Source organism: Notamacropus eugenii, chromosome X (genome assembly GCF_028372415.1).
Source record: "Notamacropus eugenii isolate mMacEug1 chromosome X, mMacEug1.pri_v2, whole genome shotgun sequence".
NCBI lineage: Eukaryota > Metazoa > Chordata > Mammalia > Diprotodontia > Macropodidae > Notamacropus > Notamacropus eugenii.
Genome location: NC_092879.1, coordinates 72,006,141 through 72,029,439, shown reverse-complemented (window position 1 = coordinate 72,029,439; position 23,299 = coordinate 72,006,141). Strand labels below are relative to the sequence as shown.

Below are 23,299 nucleotides of genomic sequence, written 5' to 3'. Positions count from 1 at the left end.
CCAATTCACGTTGGTCCAGGAACATCCAATCCCAAAAGGTAGCTATGTAAAGAAATGGCCTCTCCCTGGTGGGGTTTTATAGGATCACAGATGTAGAGCTGGAGGGGACATTAGAGCCCATTGAGTGTAATCCCTTATTTTTTTTTACACATGGGAAGCTTGAGACTGAGAGGTGAAGTTACTTGGCTAGGGTCCCACATCTAGTAAGTGTGGTTTTCCTGACTCCAAGCCCAGTGACCTATCTACTATGTCATACTGCCTCTCACCATGTTTTCCTCCTATTCTCTTGGTCCTGTCCCTCATCCCTAAAAGGCTCACCTGAGTGTCTGTCTTTGACATAGTTTAAGAATTAGAGAAGGCTTTTAAAGAAGACCTTAGGTCTATCATGGCATGGAGGTAAATTCATGCTAGCCTCTCTTCTCCCCCTCCCTTTTCTCTTTGGGAGGGGCTGGGACAGATTCAGAGAAGTTAGATTAGGGGTAAGGAATCAGACAGTCAGAGAGGTTTCTACTTGATCAAGTGAACTTTCACTCTGCTTTCCATTGGTGTTTCTTTCCCCTGGTCATTTCTTAATAAAGCTGTGTATTGTTTCCACTCTGTTGTTCCTCAGGTAGCTTATGGTGAGAGGATTTTTGGTTCTTTGCCGTGCCCAGGACATCTGGGGGCCTCTGGGGACCCCAGAAGTCAGAAAGGAGCCAATAGCCTCAAAGATAAAGGTGATGCCATCATGGTTGATTCAGAGAAAAGGAAATCCCTTCCAGAGAGAGGTCTGGGGCTCACTGGTAAGTGCTGTCCCCCTCCCCACCAGAGGGGCTTCTTTACACAACTTCCTTTCCTCCACAGTGTTCTTGAACAGGAAGGTGAGTCTCCCTTCTTTTTATATGGATGAGATCACCCAATGCATGGTGGGAGTTAGGAATCAGGCTTGCCCACTCTTTCTCAGCCACCACCCCAACCCCCATACTCTCAAGATGGTCCTGAGTCTATGGAAGCCCCGCCTTAGCAAAGACCCAGCCAGCGGTTTCACAGGGCCAGATTTTGCTGGTCAGAAGTGAGTTCTACTCTCCTGGTGAATTGGTTTTCAAACATAATCAGATTTCCACCCCTCCCTCCAAGACAAATGGACATTATGTAGGTCTTGGCCAAAGTGTCTTTTGTCATGGACTCACCATGTTGACTTCTGAAATCTGATCAATGCTGGAGATGTGGATGCTCATTCCAACGGTGACAGGGTTTCCTGTGACACAGATGGATGGGTTAGAATGACAAACACAGGTGGCTGGTGAGTCCCTGACATAGAGAGGAAGGCTTCCTGGTTACCAGGTAAGGTGGAAGAGGCATAGGCTAGGGCCAGAGGAGAGCCCTGTTCTAGTCTCAGACGTGCTTGTAAATAAAGCACACAAACTCTCTGGGTTCTACTCTAGAAGTTGGGGACTGAGATCCCTGTCTTGTATGTGTCAGGGTAAGAAGGTGGCCAGACAAGATAGCTTCAAGCCTTAGCTGTGTTACTCATTCTTCAAATGTTTCCCTGTCCCTGGATGCAACATTCTACTTCCCACCTCCATGCCCTTGCCTGGAACATTCTATCTCTCATGTCTTGGAATCTAGAACTCTCTTCAAGGTTCAGTTCAAGTGCAACCATGCAAGTAAGGCCTTTTCTCATCTCCCTAGCTCTTGGTACTTCCCCACCCCATGAAATACATTTTTGTGTTTACTTCTCTGCATATGTGTTGCAGGGGGGAAGAGAAATCAGAGGACTTGGGTTCAAATCATGACTCCATCACTACTACCTGTGTGATCTTGGGCATAACACTGAAGGTCTCTGGCCTTAGTTTCTTTAGCTACAAAATGAGGGGATTTGGACTATATGACTTTCCAAGTCTCTGTCTATCTCTAAATCTGTGATCACATGATCCCATGCTGTCCCTCCTTCCTGCAGAATGGCCATGATCAGGTTTTGTTTTGGTCTTTGTATCTTTAGCAGCTAGTCCATGGTAGGTGTTTCATAAATGTTTAAGGAACTGAACTCAAATAATTTATATTCTCAGGGTCTCCATTCCTTATCTCTAAAATGAAAGGGTTGGTCTAGGTCATCTCTAATGTCCTCTCAGCTCTGACATTTTATGAATTTACATTCCAATAGGATATTGTGATCAAGTGAGACAATAAGTAAAAGTATCCTGAGAATTGGAAAATTAAAAAGCCTGAAAGAGTTGGAATGGAAGGCTAGATGGCAGACTTTGAATTAAAAAAGATCAGAGAAAAAAGTCTGGTGGCAGTGGCCCCATTTGGAGTGTTATTCTTATCCCATCATCGTGGCTACTACTTTTTTCTATGGAGTCTCTTGTCCACATCCCATCCCATCCATGGGAATGTGCCTCCATTGTCACCAATGTGGTGAATCCTAGAATTCAATAACATGATTCTAAAAGGGACTTGAGAGACCATGAATTCTAATCCCCTCAATTTACAGACCCAAAGAGGAGAAAGGACTTTGCAGTGGTCACACAGATAGCAAACGAGAGCCAGGATTTACATCTAGGTCTCTTTTCTATAGAGTCTCTTGTTAATGGCCTTTCAAGCCTTTACAAAGAAGCTATCACTGCTTAAATGGCTAAAAGGAAGATATAGTTTCCTCTTTCATAGTATGGAGTCACTGGAGGTGTAGATGTTGTCTGTGGACTTAGGGTCCCAAGAATCCCCCAATTTATCCTCACTTCTCCCTTTTCTGTTCTCAAGTGTTCCCACACCCATCCTTTCCCTGCTGGGACCTTCACATGTGGACATTTCACTTGTGGCCTCGAACCCTGAGTGGGAGATTGCTTTGCCAATGGGGTCATGGGTTCAATCCTTCCCTTTTCCTGGCAGTTGGCCATGCTCTATGTCCAGTCTCTCCCTAATCCTGTCTATATAGCTCACAAAAGGGAGCAGTGAAAATAATGTGGGGCTTAGTGCCAATGCAGCTCCACTGCTGGAGACCCAACAGTGTTCTGCAGCCTGTCCCTGGGGACCCAACTCACGCTTTGGTAGTTCCTTAATGCAACAAACAGAGCAATCATAATTGGAAAGCAATTAATAAGATCAATAAATAAGGTAAGCACTTTAGCTCCTGTCTCCTTCACTGTGCACAGCCTAGAACTGGGAAACTAGTCTTCTGGAGGCCACCTGGGGAAGTTCAGCTGGGGATGATTTTCAGGACCCTGGAGAGAACCTGGCTCCTCTCAGTGGCCTTTGTGGTGGAAAGCAGAGAAAACAGAAAAAAACCCCAAACCTCCCCTTCTTCTTTCCTCCCCACTCCCCTAGACCATCCTCCTCCTTAAACCATTACCCTGCCCCACCTAGCAGAGCTAGCCAGTGCTCCAACTCACTCATAGCCCCTGGGAGGACTGAGCAAAATGATCCAAGCAGAGGGGGGAAAAAGCAAGCCAGAACCTGAAAATGAAATGGTGCCTTAATTATGCATTAATGTGAGCAGGGAAGCGGTGTCATTAGTGCTTTTTGGGGACTGGGTGTGCTGTGTTGTCACTAAGACAGACCCTTTGCCAGGCTGCCAGCCAGCCAATATTCCCTTCAGTGCCACAAAACTAACACTTAATATAGCTTCATCTGGAGTGATGGGAATAAGGATCACCTTTGTAAATCTTCTTAAAGGGATAGTAGACTCAGAGACCTTTGGGATTGTTTGTTTCAGGGAAGAGGGCTCATCCTGAACACTGTACTCCCTCAGCCAGTTTTGAGGGCACTAAGGTGAAACTAGGGAGACTCCAAGACTCTAAGCATCCCCAAAGTGATGCTGGGGTCCATTGAGATATCCCAGGGTTTGAGGGGGGTTGGAAATACTGTTCTGTCCCTATCCTCTCTCCCCATGGAGGTCTGATGCATTTGGACAAAGATATTAAGAAATAGCTCCTGTTGTGTCCTGTCATGGATTGTGTATCTGAGGTGGCTGCCTACCTTACTTGTCCCTGGTTCTGGTACTGCTTCCAAAATGATACAAATTGTACATGAATAAATACAGAATGAATTGGGTCCAGGCAAGAAGCTGGACTGCCTATTTAGAGTGTCTCCATCGTAGAAGAAGAACACGGAGGCTGATCAGAGGGCTGGCTCAGTTTTCCAGTCACCTGATAAATAACAATATTGCAAGCTTACATTTCTATAGAACCATGATGTTTACAAAGTATATGCCTCATAACAACTCTTTGGAGGAGACAATGGAAAAGTTATCATTTCCATTTTGTAGATGAGGAAATATAGGCTCCAATTTGAATGCGACCTCCAAAGCTTCCTAACTGTGTGACCTTGGGAAAGTCACTTGACTTGGAAATCTCTGCTTCTCTATTTGTAAAAGGGAGATAACCCCTGGAGTAGATACCTCAGAATGCTGTTGTGAGGATGTGCACTCTGACAGGCTAGAGCAACCTCAGATTTCACAGCTGTGGTTCTCTGTATGTGCTAGTCCTCCCCCACCTCCTCCTGCCAAACTGGACTCTGTTCTTTCAAGTTAAGGGCTTCTCCTCCCCCACTCCCTTGCATGACTGTGTGTGAGCCTGAGGTCCATGTGCACTCATGGTCTCTCACAGTTCTTATACCTTTTCCTGTACATTCCAAACTCAATGGAATTTCTTCTCCATCCCACTTGTCCTGTCACACTAGGTAAGATGGAAGAGAAAAATGGAAATTTCAAGTGCCTGATGTCAATCTAGACACTCGCAGTATTGATCTCAGAGCTCATAGGAAGGGAGTGATTTATTTCCAAGGAGCATCTCTTGGGGATGGCTTGAGTTTTGGTTGGGGGTGAGGAAGGAATCATAATGGAAGCAACATGGGAGGGAAGAGTAGGGGAGTGGAAAAGTGCCATGGGATGGGAGGCAGGGGCTAGTCCTAGCCTTGTTCAAAACGTGCTGTGTGATCTGGGGCCAGTGTCCAAGCTCTCTGGGCTTCACTTTCCCTATATGTTCTGGATGGTGTTGGCAAAGTCAATGATGACTGAAGGCCCTTCCACCTCTGATGTTCTAGAATCTTTCTAAGTGAAAGAAGACCAGACTTGGCAGTCAAAGGGTTCTGATTCTCATTTTAGCTCTGCAACTAACTGGCTTGTGGGGCCTAGGTTAAGTCACATCATCAAAGGTTACTTCATCAATAAAAAAGAAATAATAATACTCATCCCAGATATGGGTTTAATTCCTGACTTTATCATACACTGCAGTGCATCCCTGAGCAATCAATCAAACATTTATTAAGCACCTACTGTATGTACTATGCTAGGCACTGGGAATGCAAATACACAGAATGAAACTATTTCAGTTTGCAAAGACCTCACATTCTCATGCTAGAAACAAAAAAGACATAGATAAATATATATGCAGAATAAATATGAAGAAAATAGATACAAATATTTACAAAGTACTCATTACTCTGGGCCTCTTTCTTTTGCTGTCAAGTGAAGGAATTAGTGAGTCAATCAATAAACATTTATTAAGTACTTACTATATGCTAAGGTGAAACCGTCCCTACCCTCAAGGAGCTTAAATTCTAAAGAGGGAGAAAAGTGGTAGATAACTAAGTACACATGAGATCCATCCAGCATGGATGGAAGACTGGATTCGAATGAACTCAGAGGTTTCCTGTCAACTCTAACATCATATTCCTTGGCTGTTGTGAAGAAAGTGCTTTATGACCTGGGAAGTGCTAGGGAGCAATATAAAGCTCCTTCCTCCACCAGAACCCAGAGCCTTTCCATTCCTTAGGGGACTTGGCTGCTTCTTCCTTCTATAATTTGGTTGGTGATAAGAATCTGTGCTGATCCAAAGCAAATAGCATTGGGTCCCAGGAGACTCTGCTCCAAAGGGCAATGGTGGGTGGAAGCTAGCTGCAGTGCATCATCAAGGATGACTAGTTCTGGCCAAGTGATGGAAATGATACCTGCTGAGACCATTTTTGATTAGAAGAGGGGGATGTGTTGTGACAGTCAGAAAGATGACTGTGACAACAGCCCTCGGTGATGTATTGCTTCCTGAATTGAAGAACCAAGGGTCGGACTCCAGGGCCTTTGCGGGGAGATCCTCAAGGAAATTCACTGGAAGGCATGGACACTAAGGACCCTACGATGGGAGGGTGGGAGTGTGTGTGTGTGTGTGTGTACGCATATGTGTGTGAGCACTCCCCCCACTGATAATGCATATCCAGCTTCACTGCTACGCAAGCAGGGAGTTTGCATGTCAGTTTGAATGGTGTTCACCTGGGAGTTCCTCTTTGGAGGGTGAGAGAAGAGAGAAGGAGGGACAGCATAGGAAAAACCCCTATGGTGTTTAGGGTAATGAGTCAAAGCCCTTAGGGTTTGACTTTCAGGTTTCCTAGCCTCCTAGTGCACTTATCAGCTCTGCTATCAACCCTAACAATGATATCACCTAACAGAAGATACTTTCTTCCCTTCCAGTGCTCGTTGTGAGGATCAGATGAGATAATGACTGGCCATGGGGCTTTGGAAACTGTAAGCCTTCATCCTCATGAAAGGAGGAGCTTATTTTTGGCACTTTGTCAGGGGAATTAGGGGGCAGTGGCTGGGGAAAATGTCAGAGGTGCCCGGGATCTTTGGGAGGAAACAGGTATTCCCTTGGCACCATAGGGAGTGACAAGGAATACTTTGGTGTCCCCTGGGCCAGTCTAGGTGGCCACCAGACTATTCATCCAGGATATTAAAGATAAGAGGGCAGCTGGACACTTCCCCTGGAAAGGGGGAAGCTGCTGGTAATAATGGGGAAAATTGGAGGGGTATTAATGAAGTCACAGTCATTTGTCTGGAGGGACATGGCCCCTCTATGGAGCCTAGGGAGTGGGCAGTGGTGAGCTGTCAAAGCACAAGCCCCCAAAGGTGACATGGGAGAATCTTGTTGGTGATGGGAAAAACAGAGTGACCCCATGGTTGGTTGGATTCTCATCACTGTCAGGCACTTTAGGTCTTCACAGGGATCTTTGGGTCTTAAGTAGTTGGTGCTCTGGCTGTTTCTGTTGGTCTAACTGTTCATTTTCTAAGGCCATGGTGACCACCTCATACGTGTCTGGGAATGGCTGATTTGCTTTGGGGCCTGGGGCCCCCTTCCCCTCTCCACACTCATTCTCCCTCTTCTAGTTACTTATATTACACTTTGGTGCTACCAAGGCTGTCTGTAATCCCTGAGCATCTTATAAAAGACAACTATCCCAATATGATTGATATAAATTGTGAGAAACAGATGTGAATCACAAGGCTAGACAGAGAATTGAGGGGAAGATGGCAATGAGTTGGGTGCCAATGGGCTAAGCCCTTTCTTACCACTATCACCATCTTTCTGCATGACCTTTGGCAGGCTACTTTAACTTCTTGGTACCCAGTGCCACAAGTGGTCACTATATTGATCTGAGTCCTGAAGTTTTCTCAGTGTTTTTCTTTACGTTTTGGGGTCCATCATGTTATTCCGCTTATTTTACTCTGTATCAGTTCATACCAGTCTTTCTAAGTTTCTCCAAAGTCTTCATTGTTATCTTTCTCTATGACACACTCCTGCTTCTTCAATTATATGAGGAATTTAGGCAAAAGCAGGGTTGGGTGCCTGAATTATTTGCATAATTGTGTCTGGGTAGATCTTGTGTCAACAACCCCATTTCTGAAATGAAGTAGCAAAGCCTGTCTTTTTCTAAAGCATTTTGAGAGCCAGTGATGAGAAGCATTCTGTCAAGCAGAGCCTCATTATTTCATTACCAAATAATACAAGTATTTTCAGTCCAGGAAATCTGTGGCCTTTCCAAACTCATCAGCTATACAATGGAGAGATAGGTTTCATGCTCCCTCTCCCCAATTCAGAAAGAATAAATCACACTTCCCTACTCATCATTTCCCTAATAAACAAAAATGCTCAAGTGCTAATTTTTAAATGTTGTCTTGATACAAGTCCAGCAAAAGCCAAGCCCAGAAACAATGGCACATTTGGAGACTTATGAAAGGGCCTATTTTCCTCCAAATATGTAAATAGAGTCTGCCAATAATACTCTTGTCTCAATGGGTTCCCATCCTGGATCTGTCCTGCTGAGTGCATGGCTGTCTGCATGTGTATCTAACACACCCATGCTTCCTTCAATTTGTATCCATTTTCTTCTCCTGCTATGGAGATGCTCTAACAGTCACTCCAACTTCCTGTCTGGATCCAATTCAGTTTAGATTTATTCATGTATAGTTTCCATCTCTCCTGTTTTGGTAGTAGTACCAGAACTAGTGGCAGGCAAGGTAGCAGCCACCTCGGGCATGCAATACTCCATGGAGGCCCAACAAAGTTCATTTTTAAACATAATTTTGCATAAATGCGTATATTTGACAGTGCCTTAAATTATTACCCTCTCTAGCCAAAAGGGATTGATTTGATGACAAGTTGGGCGGGATGTGTGTCAGGGATGGACACAGGGGTACTGTTTTTAAAGCCTGCCTGAGACCAAGCTCTGTTTACAAGGATTTGCTATGCTTCCCCCACTCTATCTCCTCCATTGGGTAATGATTTTCTTAGTGGGCTTCAACAGGGGCTTGGGAGGAACCATTTGCCATTACATGTGGAATGTGACAGAAAGTTTGACTTTCTGAAGTTTTATGGCCTGCATCTGGTGAGAAGAACTCTGTTCATTCTGGCTAGCTCTGGAAAAATGTGCCCATCTTCACCCCCACTGTCCCCTCAGGAAGGGAATTACAACATGGCAGTCAACCTATGATCAATATAGTCTTTCCTTGGCACAGTGGTCCCTTCTCTATTCCCCAGTATGAGAGCAAGAGAGTAATCCATAACAATCAGTAGCATAGATTTAGAGCCAGAGCAGACCTTAGTGGCCATTGAGTCCATCACTTTCATTTTTACATACGGGAAAATTGAGGCTGAGAGCTGAAATGACTTACCCAGAGTCACACAGCTAGTAAGCATTTGAGGCAGGATTGGAACCCAGGTCTTCCTGACTCCAGGTGCTGATAGAGCCCAAAGGGAATATTTTAAAAATGATAATAGCATACATTTCTATAGTGTTTTAAAGGTCACCCAAGAAGAAAGGAGTAAAAGTGTTATTAGCATCTCCATTTTATGACTGAGGAAACAGACTTAGAACGGTGAAATGATTTTTGGCTCCCAAATTCTGTGATTCTATGCTTCCTTCCTGTTCCAAGATTCTATGAGCTGGGGGTGCCTGAGGAGGGGTACCAGTGGAACACATGGGAAAAGCTGACATTGATGCCACATCCCTAATTGCAGCACGTAGACATCTGGCCTCATCTGGCCTCCAGTCTAGTCAGTGTCATGACTAACAGTGACAGCTTCCCAAAAGAGAGGAGAGCATCATTCCCAATTCAATGAATCCCCCCACAGGCCAGGAAGAACTATCTCCTCTTCTCCCTTGCTGCATCTCTAGGGAGATCAGGAATCAGGTAGATTAGAAGTTCTTGGAAATGCCAGACCTTGACTGTTCTCCACTCTCTTGATCACTATCAATTCTATGGGAACGGTCTATGGGCCACAGACTCCAGCAGCAAATACTCAGGTGTGTGACTCTGGGAGAGCCTCTTCATCAGTTAAATGTTGATTATATCCATTTCTGTAGCTGAGTCTTAATTCTCATCACATAGCTGCAATGGAGATGAATATGATGGCACAAATTCAGGGGGCTTCCCTCCCACTTTTGGAGGATTTTGTGAGGAACCAGACAGCACAAAGGACATGTGTTTGAGGACATGCCTCAGTCAGAAAAGCAAGATTGAAAAGAAGTGCCTGGGAAGGACATGAAAAGTAAATGGGTTTGCAGAGCATTTTAGTTGCAAGTAATTGTGAAGGCGTCTCTTGAAAGTGTTATGTGGTACCAACTGATTCCATAAAATGGCTCTTTTCTGCTGCCCTTCTGAACATCCTCTGTACCTTCAGCTGAGAAAGACAGACTTCAGGTCTGGTTTGAGATATATAGGCAGGGAGCTGTAGGCAAAACAGGACAGATTTTCTATGCCAAGAAAGGAGGAAGGACTGGGCACATTGACACAGGAATCAGCTGATCATCTCAGCACTTAGTAGAGTCTAGGATCATCCAAGTAGCAGTAGCATGACAGGGTTAAGGTTAGGCGGGTAAGTTAGACCGACTCATGGTAATGGAGAAGGCTAAGTGAGTTCAGGGTCAGGGAGATGGAGATCCATAGCATCACCAGTAGACTGGTGGTGAGGGACTTTTGCCCTGGTCAGCTGGGCAGTACTTGACCAGTCCCAAATGCCAGGTCCATCCAGATGGAAAATCTTCTAGCCAGAAGCCCTCAGTGTCCACTGGAGAATGACATTTTCTGGCCAGATTTGGAGTTCTGTTGAGATGTCCATGATCTCCAGGGCTTATCTTGGGTCAGGAAGCAGAAAGGGAAGTCCATATTTACCAAGGTGGACCCCCACTAGAGCAAAGGTCCTGATCCAAGAACCCCTGGAGGAGACTGATACCCTGAGCCAGTTTATTGCAAAAAGCACACAAATTAATGAAAAGGCATTTATTAAGTATATGTGCCAAGCACTGCACGTATAAATACAAAAGCAAAGAGTTTCTGCCCTCAAAGGGCTTACATTCTAATTGTGGAGGCAGGGAGCGACACTTTGGATTGCAAAGTTTCAACGATGATAAGAGGGGCTGTAGAATAGTAATATGACAAATCCCATCCAGCAACAATGGCTGAGTTGATATAGTCCCAGATCATGTTTCCAGAGCAGGAGGTGGCTGAAGAGGAGAGAGGGACATGAAGCATGGCTGAGGCTTTCCTGAAATGGTGGTGTGGGAGACAGCATGGTCCCAGAGTGAAAGTTATTCCAGAACATGGTCTATTATTGCTACAGAAGATCACAATAAATCTTTAGAGGCATAACGAATGGTTGGAAGAGTGCTGTCAATGTTTCTCACTGACCCCTGAATGTAGTTTTCACTCTGGGCTCCTTGGGGTTAAGCCTTTACAACCAGCAGTTCAGAAAGTCTTGTTTTGACTGATAAGCTGATCAAGCTTGTCCCATGAATCACCGAAGGCGATACTATTACCTCAATCCAGGAGACAAGGCAATTGAACCATGGGAGCAAGAAGGCAGAAGCTGTTGTCAAGAACTTTAAGGAGGGCATTGATTTCTCTTACATTCTAAGCCTGACTTTTGTAGGTTGCTATGAAAGCTGTCTCTGAGCTGGCATCCCCAAATAAGCTGTCCTGTGACTGTAGAGCTGCCTGGATGGACCAGAGGGAGAGCTAGGTAAGGCTTCTGTACATAGGTATGGCTGCCTGCCTGACTGTGCCTGTTTATGTGCCCTTGTGTTGTGTCCCTTAGGAAAGCCGTGTATTGGGCTGTGCTGCAAGTTGCTTGAAGTCTTAGGTACAGGGAACATCAAAAGGCTGGGGGGTGATGACTCAGTTTCAAAAGATGAATGACAGCTGCACTCAATATCTTCTGAGTTTCTTCTATTGTCTTGGCTGGGCCTTGGTAGAGGTCACAGGACCCTAGCAGTCAGTGATCATGGGACTATGACAGATACATGGATGGCAGCAAGCTGCCATTATGATCAAGGCAGCTTTCTAACCATACCACGGATCTGGTCACCTCCAGCCTGAATTCATGACCTCTGGAGAAAAAATTTCAACCAGCTCCAAGTATAGCAGGTGAGAAATCAGCCATTTTCTAACAGTGAGTTCTCACATCGGGCCATAACCACTGGAAAGAAGCATGGACCAAAGAAAAGGAAGCAGCCTTGGCTGCAAGGAGAAATAGCTATGACAATTGTGTGCAGAGACAGGCTCCTTCTCCAGGAGAAGCCCACCAGGAAGCATCAGGACAGCCTTGGAGATTGCAAATAGTAAGTAACCTCTTTCCCCACAGTGCTCTAACCTTGAAACCGGGCTAGTGGGGTCATGGACTTAGCTGCACTCCTGGTTCCTTTTGCTGCCTCCCCACGGCAGTGGGGTCAGGGGTGGTGGCTTGTTCCAACTGTGTTTGTGGGGCAGGAATGCCGTTTCTAATTTCTATGGCAAGTGGAACTTCCAGGTTTCCATCTTGGTTAAAAAGATGACTGATTTGTCTTCTAGTATCAAGAAAGTGAGAATTCTAGAAGCTATTGCTTCCTATTTTCTAAGTAAGTTCAGAGCCAAGAAGGAAGTTACAACCCCCCCCTCCGCCCCCCAACCCCACAATGCTAATGATAGCCTTCTGTTCTTTTTAGTCAAAGACCTCAGGTCAGACCTTCTAGCAGGACACAGTGAAGGTCCAGAAAGGTTGTTTGTAGTTTTTCTGTAGTTTCAATGGCACTTTTCCTACCTCATGTTCAGTTCTTTCCATTGCATACCTGAGAAGATCAAAGTCAACACCACTCTACTCTACAGATTGAAAAAAGGGAAGCCAGACACAGAGCAGGAAGTACCTTGTCCAAGGTACCACTCTGAGTGAGAGGCAGTGGTGAGAGCTAGGTTCAAAATTCTGATCTCTCACCGCTCAAAATTACTGTTCATTTTATTTTATTTTTGTTTTATTTTTTAAAAAGCTTTATTGATACCTTTTGTTTTTACACCCTAGTAATTTACGGATATATTTCTGCTTCTATTGGCCAGTGAGCCTTCCCTTTGTAATAAAGAAAAAACTTAAACAAAATCACTGCTTTGACTGTGTGTACATGTAATATTCCACACCTATGGTTCCTTTACTCCCTCCTCCTCCCAACCCCAACCTTTCAGGAAACCAGAAATTACCGCCTCTCCAATGAAAGAAGGGTGAGCTATTCTACTAGGATCGCATTATTCATCAGACTAGCTACCATGCCTACCACACTTCATGGTTTGCAAATTCAGCTTCAGTGCAGTCTCTCATTTCAGCCTCACAACAACACTGTGAGGCAGGTAGGTGACACTCTCACTCCCATTTTACAGATGAGAAGACTGAGAGAGATGAACTGACTTGTCTAGGGTCACATAGAATAGTAAGTGTTTGGGGCAGGATTTAAATCCAAGGCTTTTTGACTCCAAGTCTAGAACTCTATCCTTTATTCTTAACCTGGGGCCTGTGAACTTATTTCTTCAGTATTTTGATACTTATATTTCACAATTAGTTTCCTTTTCCTAATTTCCTAATTAGTTTTCTATGTAATTTGATATATTTTATGCATTTAAAGACATTGTTTTGATAAGGGCTTCATAGACTTCACCGACTTAAGAAAGGTTAAGACTCCCTGCCCTGTGCCATGCTGCTTCTGGAAAGGTAGTGAGCTCCCTATTACTGGTAGTATTCAGTCAGATAGCATTGCAAAAGGCAGGAATGGGGTAAAGGACATTCTACTGAATAGTATGAGCAAAGTGGAGCATCTGGAAATGGTGAGTAATATAGGTCTTTTTAGAAGGCCCAACACAATTTTAACTCATGTAAACCCATCAAAGTCTTCAGTTTATGGTTACAGATAAAGAGATCAGTCATTTTATTTCTGCCTCTGTCTCTCCAGAGCCTAGCATGTGGCCTGGCACATAGTAAATGCCAAAATAATGCTTATTGAATTGAATTGTCTGAAAAGCCTCTTGATCTGTTCCATGAAAATGGGCTCTCTGCCTAACTTGAGCCCAAAGCCCTAGCTGTTCAGGAGAATCCAGGGGACAGAAGGCAGCTGTAGAGTGGCTGTCCCCTTTTTGGTATGGACTTAGAGTCTTGGCCCAAGTATAGACTTGGTATAGTCCGTACTATATGGAGGGAATAGGGGACCTTCTGGTTGGAAGGAAAAGGATGGAAGGCTTCCCCTGGCATTTGGCCCCTCTACTGGTACTAAGGCTCCTTCTTGGGAGCAAACAAATCCTAAACCCTATGTTTCCCTCTTCATCTTTTTTAAAAAGGAAAACCAGAGCAATGAGCTTGGATTGTGGGAACCCAACTGGGAGATTTTGGGGAGGCAGTATGAGGCAGAAGCCTGTGTGACTGACTTCCTCCAGAGCTTGCCCATGAAGAGCTGGGGTAGCCCTTGCATGCTGAAACCTGGCCCAGTCTCCTACACCAGGCCCTCTGGGTGAGGGAATCTCCTCTCTGGGGAGCAACTAACCCTGTGTTCTAGGTGACTCCTCAAGAAGGGCAAACATGGGGCTTGGGGCCTTGCTTTTATGGGTAAGCGGTGGGGGGCAGTGAAGGGAGAAGATAGGGCTATGGAATGACTTGATCTCAGCATAACTGAATCACTGATGGTTACTTTTGAATAATTTTAAGTGTGGTTTATGTAACAGTAAAGGTAAAAATGGAACATTTGCCAATTGGCAGGGATCTGGGGGGCATTAACTGTTTTCCTGCCAACTCTGCAGGTTCCTTCATCCTTTGTGTATTTCTCCATCTTACCCTCTTCTTTCTTGCCCCTTTGCTTTACACCTTGTTCTATATCTTGTTTTCTCTTTCACCCTCCTTTTCTTCTTTTTTCCAAATTCTTTCCTCTGCACTCTCCCTCTTTCCTCTTTTTTCACTCTTCCCTCTCTTTTCCTTATTGCTAGCCTCCATCCTCACTCTTTCCTCTCTCTTCTTCCAATCCCTGCATTAAATCTGCTGAGGTCTAGAGGACCTCCCAACTAGGTCCCTTGGCAACAGTCCACTGGGCTGCTGAACACCACAATGCTTGGCCTCCACTAGTTTAACATGCCATCCCTTGATCCTCTGACTCCCTCTAACTATTACCCTAGGGCAATAGGTGACACTACAGTGGATAGAGGGCTGGGCCTGGAAGATCTGAGTTCAAATCTGGCCTCATATATTTACTAGCTATGTGACCCTGGGCAAGTCATTTAACCCTGTTGATCTCAGTTTCCTCATCTGTAAAGTGAGCTGGAGAAGGAAATGGCAAATCACTTCAGTGTCTTTACCAAAAAAACCCCAAGAGGAGCCACTAAGAGTCAGACGTGACTAAAAAATGACTGAAGAACAACAAAAGTTATTAACCTCCATCCCTCTCTCCTTTCCACCATCAGTGTCTTCCAAAGGATCCATCTACCCCAACTGCCTGAGTTATCTCCCACCCCCAATTACTTCCTTCATTCTTTGAAAATCAACTTCTAATCCCATCATTTCACAGGATTGTTCTTTTGAAAATCCTCAGTGATCAGAATCGCCTGTGGCCTTTTCTCAGCCCTCATTTTGCTGAACCTCGAGGCAGAAATTGCCACTGTCTTGAGCTCTTGTCCTTTGGCTTCTACTGTACCATCTGGTTCTGCTTCTTCAGTTGCTTCCCCTTCACTGGCTCCACGTACTCTTGCCACCCTCTAAATATGGGTAACCCTCAAGGCTCCAGTCTGTGACTCCCTGCTCTTCTTTCTCTATCATTTCTCCCTTGGAGACCTCCCCTATTCCCATACCATCGACTCTCCTTAGATCTCTAACTTTAACCCTGGCTTCTTTCCTAAGCTCTAGCAAAAGATCACAGATCTATAATTGGAAGGCACATCAGGGGCCATCTAGTCTAACCCCCAGGCTCAGCAAGTTAAGTGTCTGGATGCTGGATTTACAGTCTAGTAGACTTTGGACTTTGGGAGGGCAGGGGCTGTGTATTGGCTAAACTTTGTATTTCTCTCAGTCATTCACCAGAACACTGCTTTGCACACAACAGGCACTTCAGAAATATTTCAATGGAATTGAGGTGACAGACATCCAGTGGAGCTTTCAAATAGGTTCTCCAGGCTAAGCGCCTCTGTGGCATGGTCTCCATTTCTCTCACCATCCTCTGGACTCTCTCTAGCTTGTCAGTGTCCTAAAATATGGCACCCAGACCTAAGCACAGTAATCCAGCTTTGGTCTGGTCAGGGCAGATAGAGGACAGCAGAATTCCCTTGTCCTGGACACTCAGAGAGCATCGTTTTTCTGCCCGTTGCCTGATGGCAGTCATGCTCTGAGCCAATCTACTATGGACGGCGTAAGGACAGGACAGATCCAGAGTTTGGGAAAGATAGTGGGCCTTCAGTGGTGGCTAAAACAAAGAAAAAGTTTCCAGGAAAGGCTCTTTGGACTTTCTAACTCCTCTCCCTCCACTCTCTCACTCAAATCTGCAACTCTTTGGGGGTTGTGAGCATTAGTGCAAAACGATCATTGACTATTCTCTTCTTGCTGTTTCTAGCATTTGGGAACCAGGAACAAGATGGCAACATCTCAGTGGTAGAGAGGGACCTTAGAGATCATTTTGACCCCCCTTCTGCCCTGTGCAAGAATTTCCTTTACAGCACCTCTGACAAGAAGTTATTTGTATCTGCTAGGAAACTATCAGTGACTGGTAGCTCACACCCTTACAAGGAACCTGTTGTACGGCTGAATTTATTATTGTAAGTTTGTCCTTTCAGTCAACTGGATCTGTGGTCACATCAGTTTGGATGTTCCCTCCCAATGACATGGACTGCAACTCACCCATACTTGTCTATCCCATGTGATTCTTGTATATGTCTGCCCATAAATTCTCCTTTGGGTGTCCTCCCAACAAACTGGAAGCTTCCCATGATTTCTCTTGTCTACCTGACATACCTTACTCTTGACCCCTGCCTCCTGTTTCAACTTAGGACTCTGTGTTGGATCTCTTCCATCACGGTAGTGAACACTGATGTGGAGCATACATCTCCCTGTTTTGTGCCTTGCCTAAATCTCAAGCAAACCAACTAATTGTTGACAGAGGTTTTTGTGGTTCTTTTAGTCTGTTTCTTTTTGCAATTGATTTGTACTGTAATTAAATGTCTGAATAAAATTATAATGCATGTCAGTGTCATTTCTGCTGCCCATTATCCATTTTTCTTTATCAATTACTTGTTTGAATAGATAATAGGTCAGGAGTATGTTTCAATTGAATGTCCTATCTTTTTCTAATTATCATTCTGTCCTCTAGCTTTTTATTAAATCAAATCTTTGATCTGATAAGTCAGTGATCTGACAGCTGATTCACAGATGACTCTCACATCAATATCTTTTCTTATATTGATCCAAAACATGCCTCCTTGTAACATTTCTCCCTTAGTCCTAGTTGGGACCAACGCCCAACAATCCCAAGCCCTGCTTTCTATGACAGTGTCTGCTATGTGAAGATGGCCATCATGTCCCTTCTAAGCCTTCTCTTTTCTACCCTAGCATTCTCATTTTCTTCAGCAGAGTATTATATGACATGAACTCAAGGTCCTTTGCCATCTTCTCCTAATCTACCTCCAGCTTGTTTACAACACTTCTGAGTAGAGCATAGCAGGACTGTCACCTCCTTCATCCTAGAACTTTTTTTTTGAAGTGGCCCCTTCTAAGTGCTAAACAGGGGCACCCTGGCAATTCCCCTTCTGAGGATTTTCTGAGCTTCCCCTTTCCCTTTCATTCAAGTCCCTCAAGAGCCCTCAGATTCTCCCACTGAAACCTAGATGCCCTGGGTCTCCATCTTTGGATCTTCTCCCATTCTCTCAGCCTCTATTCAGTCTGATGTAGTGACAAAATCTCAGGTTCTGGGAGAGTCAGGGCTTCCCTATTTTCACCTCCACAATCTGATTTTCATTAGGCTCCATCAATGTGAAAAAGAACATGGTCCACATGTGTGACATTTCGTCCTATCCAAAGAACTTTCATATACTGATAGTCATTAGAGTATCTCAGTAGGATTGTGATGTATACGCAAGGCTAGCATCAATCTCTCCATTCCACAGAAGACGAAACTTGGGCCCAGAGAAGGGAAATGCTTTGCCTAGGGTCATGTAACTAATTAAACATGGAGAATTAGAAACCAGGTTTCCTAACACCCATTGGAGTGCACAGTCCACCACACCCTGCTAGATTTTGAGGCTGACTTGTAGTTCTATCCTGGCTCCAGTTAAAACTGTTCTCTTCCCAAACAAAAACCCCAACCAGAACAGTAGGTTCTGCCTTCAAGAGGCACATGGAGGTTGGGACAGGGCCAAGATGGGGCAATGGTGGGGGGCTTTGCTATTCAGTAACTGTGTGACCTTGGCCAAGTTACTAAACCTCTTGGCTTCAGTTTCCTGATATAATGAGGGGGTTGGACTAGATAACCTTTGAGCCTAAGGTTGTGGGCAATATCTAAACCTCTAACCCCAAGCCCCATTCTTCTCCTCCTTTATCAGAATGTCATTCCTAGCACGAACTTTTTTAAAAAAGAATTATGTCTTTTTCTAATTATCAGGCATTTCTTTTTCCTTCCCACCTCCCTCTCCCCTACTTAAAAGAAAGAGAAAATTCTTGTAATTAAAACAAATCACTGCACTGGTCATGTCTCAAGATAGGAAGTCTATCCATTCTCCCCTGTATCAGACTGGGAGAGTCAAGAGACCTGGATTCCAATCCTGCCCTGGTCTGATGACTCACTCTGAATGGTTGGGTTGAGTCTCTTCCCCTCCCAGCAGTCCGGTTTCCCCATCTGTGAAACAAAGGAGTTGGACTTTGTGGTTCCTAGGGTCCCTCTCTGCCTCTAACATTTCCCTCATACCCAAGTTAAAAAACTGTTGGACATGGGGTGTCAGTCTGCTGAGAATCTCCTGTTCTATTACTCATGCCTCAAGGGGCAGGCAAACCCCAGAGAGCAGGCAAGAAAGCAAGAAACCTTGGTTACTTGGAAGGCTAGTCAGGTGAGGGTGCTGGGGAGACTTGGGAAATTCCATTGACTGGTACCTGGGATGGGGGAGGGGTTAAGGCTGGGCCCCTGGAAGGAGGGAGGGGATAGATTCTATCCAGGCCTGCTACTGCCGAGCTCAGCATGAAGCTAAGGAGGACTTTCAAAATTTAAAACTGAACCACAATCCCCAGTGGACATGTCCTCCTTCTGGCTTCAGATGGAGATTTTGTTCCACTTCTGAGAGGGTCATGCCAAGGGGGTAGGGGTTGAAAGGGCCCAGCAAGGCTGAGGAATTCCCAAGGCCAGGTGGTATGGGGACAATGTCCCCTCCTGGGAATAGGAGGGGGTGGGCATCAGGGACAAAGATCTGCAGCACCAGGCTGACTAGCCTCCAAGAGTGGCATGCCGCTTAGGGCTGCCTGTTTGGTATTGGCTGGCCTCCAATCCTGGGGCTGACCTGTCCCAGGGCCCTCCTTTCTCTGTCCTTATAGCTCACCTACCTACCCTGCCCCAGTTCCTCCAGATTATGAAAGAGGAACAGCTGAGAAGAGGGAACAAAGCTAATGGAAATGGGAGTGCCCCTGAGCAGGAGCTGGTCAAAGTTGCCTTGCCAAGACTGGGTAAAAGAGAAGCTCTCCCCTTCCTGGTTATCCATGAGAGATGAACTGCCTTTGAATTCCATTCCCATACTTCCTAGGGGTGTCCTAAGGTGAATTGTTAAACCTCAGTTTCTCCCTGTGTAAAATGGGATCAATGCCACCTACCTCATAGACTTGAATATCAAATAAAATGAGGTTAAGTGCTTTGTAAACCTTGAAGTGTCATGGTAATGCCAGCTAGTGTTATCATTGAGAGAAATAGCCCTTCTCTAGAGATAGAAAGAGGAAAATCTCTAAGATTTAAAAAAAATGTGTGGTCATTTCTCCCTTGTAGACTTGATGGAGAAATCAATATCCCCATTTCTTTTTCACTTGTATCTTTCTTTTTGTTTTGCATATACCATAGAGAGATAAGGAGAGATTAAGACATAGGGCCAAGAAAAGGCAGACTAGGGTGCGGAGGGAGGGGGCTAGAGAGACCAAGGATCAAGGAGAGAGCCTGGGAGGCTGGCTAGACCATAGTCCCGGGTGACAGAAGGCAGCACTGCCTTAGACCCTCACATGAGAACGATAGCTAGGGAGCAGACAGAATGGAGAAAAGCCCAACTGGCCTTTTGCAGGGGGATTGCAGGCCCAGGACCAGAGGGGCTGCCAGCTAGCTGCCAAAGGAGCAGGAGGACCCTCCGCCTTTGGATACAAATAAGAAATGCAGGATCCATGGAGTTAGTCCATTTGCCAGGAGACATTGGAAGACCAAGTGAACTTTCAATGGAATCCACTCGAGTGCACACCAAGCATCTGGGAAGCCCAAGTCTTGTTTTATGATGAGAACACCACTCCAGGATGGCCTGAAAATAGGGAGCTGGTGCTTTCCAGTATGGAAGCCCAAGACCCCCTCCCCCTAGTTTTAAGGGAAGGAAGTGGGGCACGTTTAGGAACAGGGAGCAGGTGTGAGGATGGGAGGGACACTGAAGCCCACTCTCCATTCTACTTGGACCCGGGCTGAAGGGAAGCTTAAGGGACTGGCATCAGTCATGTATGTCTCCATTTTCATGCCTCCCTATGGATGGGGTGGGCATCATTCCAGAGGAGCCCACCCCACTCCTCAGCTGTCCAGCCTAAAAGAGTGTTACAGGTAAGATAGATGTGGCCAGAGAAAAGAGAGTGGGGGCACACTATCCCCCACACCTTCACCAGTCTTTCCAAGCCCTTGGTGCCTTCAGAGCCCCTTTCCTTTTCCTCTGTCCTAGACATTGGTGGCTGATCATGGCTTATGCAACACCTTGTAGCTATAGTATAATTATTTTTAATAATGACTTACATGTGACTGCTGCAAGTCTTATGTACTAGCACTGGTTCCTGCTTCTCCTCCCCCTCTCCACTCAAACCCCCCTCCCCCAATTCCTTTGCAATCAGAAGAAACCAGGCTACAGTGAAACTGGAGGGGGTGAATGGGAAGAGACACTTCTTCCTCAGAGCCTCGATCTGATCCCTCCAGCTGCTAGACCTATGTCCATCAAAACTCCTTGTATTTATTGTCTACATAATTTCTATGTAACTCTGCAGAGCCATGTGGTCTCCCCTAAATAGAATGGAAGCTCCTGAAGGCTTTTTCATTTTCATATCCCTAGCACAGTGCCATGCACATAGTAGGGGCTGAACAAATGCTTGTTGACTGACTGACTGACTGATTGAAAGGACTTCATCGGTCATTTAGACCAGGACTGTGAAACTCTAAGAGAAATGGAGGCCACTAATCTATACATATATTGGCTTAGTTTTAAAATGAAATGTTATCTATGTTTTATTGTATTTTTATTCATTTTTAAAATATTTCTCGATTACATTTCATTCAGTGTGGTTCTGGCTGCTTGGGGGCAGGTGGGCTGTACATCTGACAATTCTGATCTAGACCAACCCCCTTCATGAGGGGCTGAGGAAACTAAGGCCCAGAGAGGGGAAAGGTCTCATAAAGGTCTCAAAGTCATATAGCTGAGCCAGTATTTAAAAGATCATAGGAACTTAGAGGGGGAAAAGGACCTTAGAGCTCACTGAGTCCAACCCCTTCATTTTACAGATGAAAAAACTGAGGCTGAGAGGTGCAGTCACTTGCCCAGGGTCACACAGCTGCTACATGAGGTCAAATTTGAACTCAAGCCTTCCTGACTCTGTGTGGTGGCTAGGGGCCCTTCCAAGCAAGAGATCTTGGGCAGTCATTCCCAACTGTCCCAGAGATGGCTTTTCTTGGAGTGCCCCCTTTTATATAGTTCAAAAATTTCTCTCTCCGCTACCCCAAGATACTTAAATGTCCATATCTGACTGAATTCTTTCTCTACAGAATGGGATTCTCAGTGGTCCCTATATATCATGCAAATTTATTAATTTACTCATTCAATCCTACACTATCTTAGCTCAAAGTATCCTTGGGAATAATTTGGTCTCTCTCATCTCTTTTTACATATAGGGAAACTGAGGCCCAGGGTGGGGGAGGGCCTCGCCCAAAGACACATATGGAGCTAGTGACAGAGAGTGAACTCAAGTATCAGGGCAATTGACTTTTATTCCAGGACCCTTCCCACTATTCTTTTTGTCTTATCCATTTGCCTAGGCTCAGAGAGTTGAATTCCAAGGAGATGGGCTAAAGATAGGCAAACTTTGGGGAGAAGTAAGGAAAGACTCTGGAGCCAGGGACCTGCCCCAAGAAGGTGGGTCACTCTCTGTATTGAGAGTCAGCATGAAGGCTTTGCTAGGAGCTAGTGAAAGGGTGGGAGGTGGGAAGTGGGGGCAGGGTGGGGAGAAGCTGTCTTCCCTCTCTAGAGGTTGGGAGAATCCCCTGCAGTGCCTAGGGCTGGGCTCTCCATAGAGGGGGCACACATTCAATGCTTTTCCTTCTGTCACTGTTCCACTGTTCCAATCTCCTGGGGCCCCTACTGACCTTGGGATCAGCCTCCTCACCAATCCTTCATGAATACCTAATGGGCATCAGGTCCCTCCCATAAGACAGTTGGGTTTGCATCCCTAGCAGAGAAGATGAAAGCTGGACTGAAGGAGGGGGGCCTTTTGGGGAAGGTAAGGTTGAGCACACTAGGGGTTTAATAAGTGATGGACTGAAATATATGATCATAGGAGTCTACATCTATAGATGGAAGGGACTTCAGAGCCATCTCATTCAATCTCCTCCTTTCACAAAAGGGGAAACTGAGGCCTAGGTATTTTAAGTGACCAGGTCTAGAGCTCAAAGGGACCTCAGAGTCCAACCTTATTTTTTTATAGGAGGGGAAAATGAGGTCCATAGATCTTAAGTGGCTAAATCTAGAACTCAAAGGGATCTCAGAGCTATCTCATTCAATCTCTTCCTTTAACAGAAGGGGAAACTGAGGCCCATGGATCTTAAGTGGCTAGGTGTAGAATTCAAAGGGACCTCAGACCCATCTCATTCAACCTCCTTTAACAGAAGAGGAAACTGAAAGCCAGGCATTTTAAGTGGCCAGGTCTAGAGCTCAAAGGGACAATCTATTCCAACCTTTTTTTTTTTTTTACCTAAGAGGAAACTGAGGCCCATGGAGCTTAAGTGGCTAGATATAGAACCCAAAGGGACATCAGAGGCCATCTAGTCAAATTCCATCTTTTTATATGTAGGGAAACTGAGACCCATGGTTCTTAAGAAGATAGGTGTAGAACTCAAAAGGACTTCAGAGGCCATCTAGTTAAATTACATCTTTTTATATGTGAGAAAACTGAGGCCCAGGGATTTTAGGTGGTCAAGTCTAGAGCTCAAAGGAACCTCAGAGCTATCTAGTCTAACCTTTTTTTACAGGAGGGGAAAATAAGGCCCATAGATCTTATGTGGTTAGATCTAGAACTCAAAGGGACCTCAGAGCCCTCTCATTCAATCTCCTTTAACAGAAGAGGAAACTGAGGCCCAGGTATTTTAAGTGGCCAAGTCTAGAGCTCAGAGGGACCTGAGGCCATCTATTCCAACCTTCTTTTTTTTTTTACAGAAGAGGAAACTGAGGTCCATGGATTTTAAGTGGCTAGATATAGAACTCAAAGGGACCTCAGAGGCTAGCTACTCAAATTCCATCTTTTTGGAGGTGAGAAAACTGAGG

At 45.2% G+C, this 23,299-nt stretch overlaps 1 protein-coding gene across 2 annotated transcripts in view; it reads right to left on the bottom strand.

Moving 5' to 3' along the window:
* GABRQ (gamma-aminobutyric acid type A receptor subunit theta) overlaps positions 1-23,299 on the bottom strand; it is a 63,373-nt gene that overhangs the window by 32,903 nt on the left and 7,171 nt on the right. For both annotated transcript variants that reach the window (XM_072625872.1, XM_072625873.1), the window contains one exon: positions 1,170-1,237. In XM_072625872.1, the coding sequence (XP_072481973.1) occupies positions 1,170-1,237 (68 nt within the window). The remainder of the gene's footprint in view (positions 1-1,169; positions 1,238-23,299) is intronic.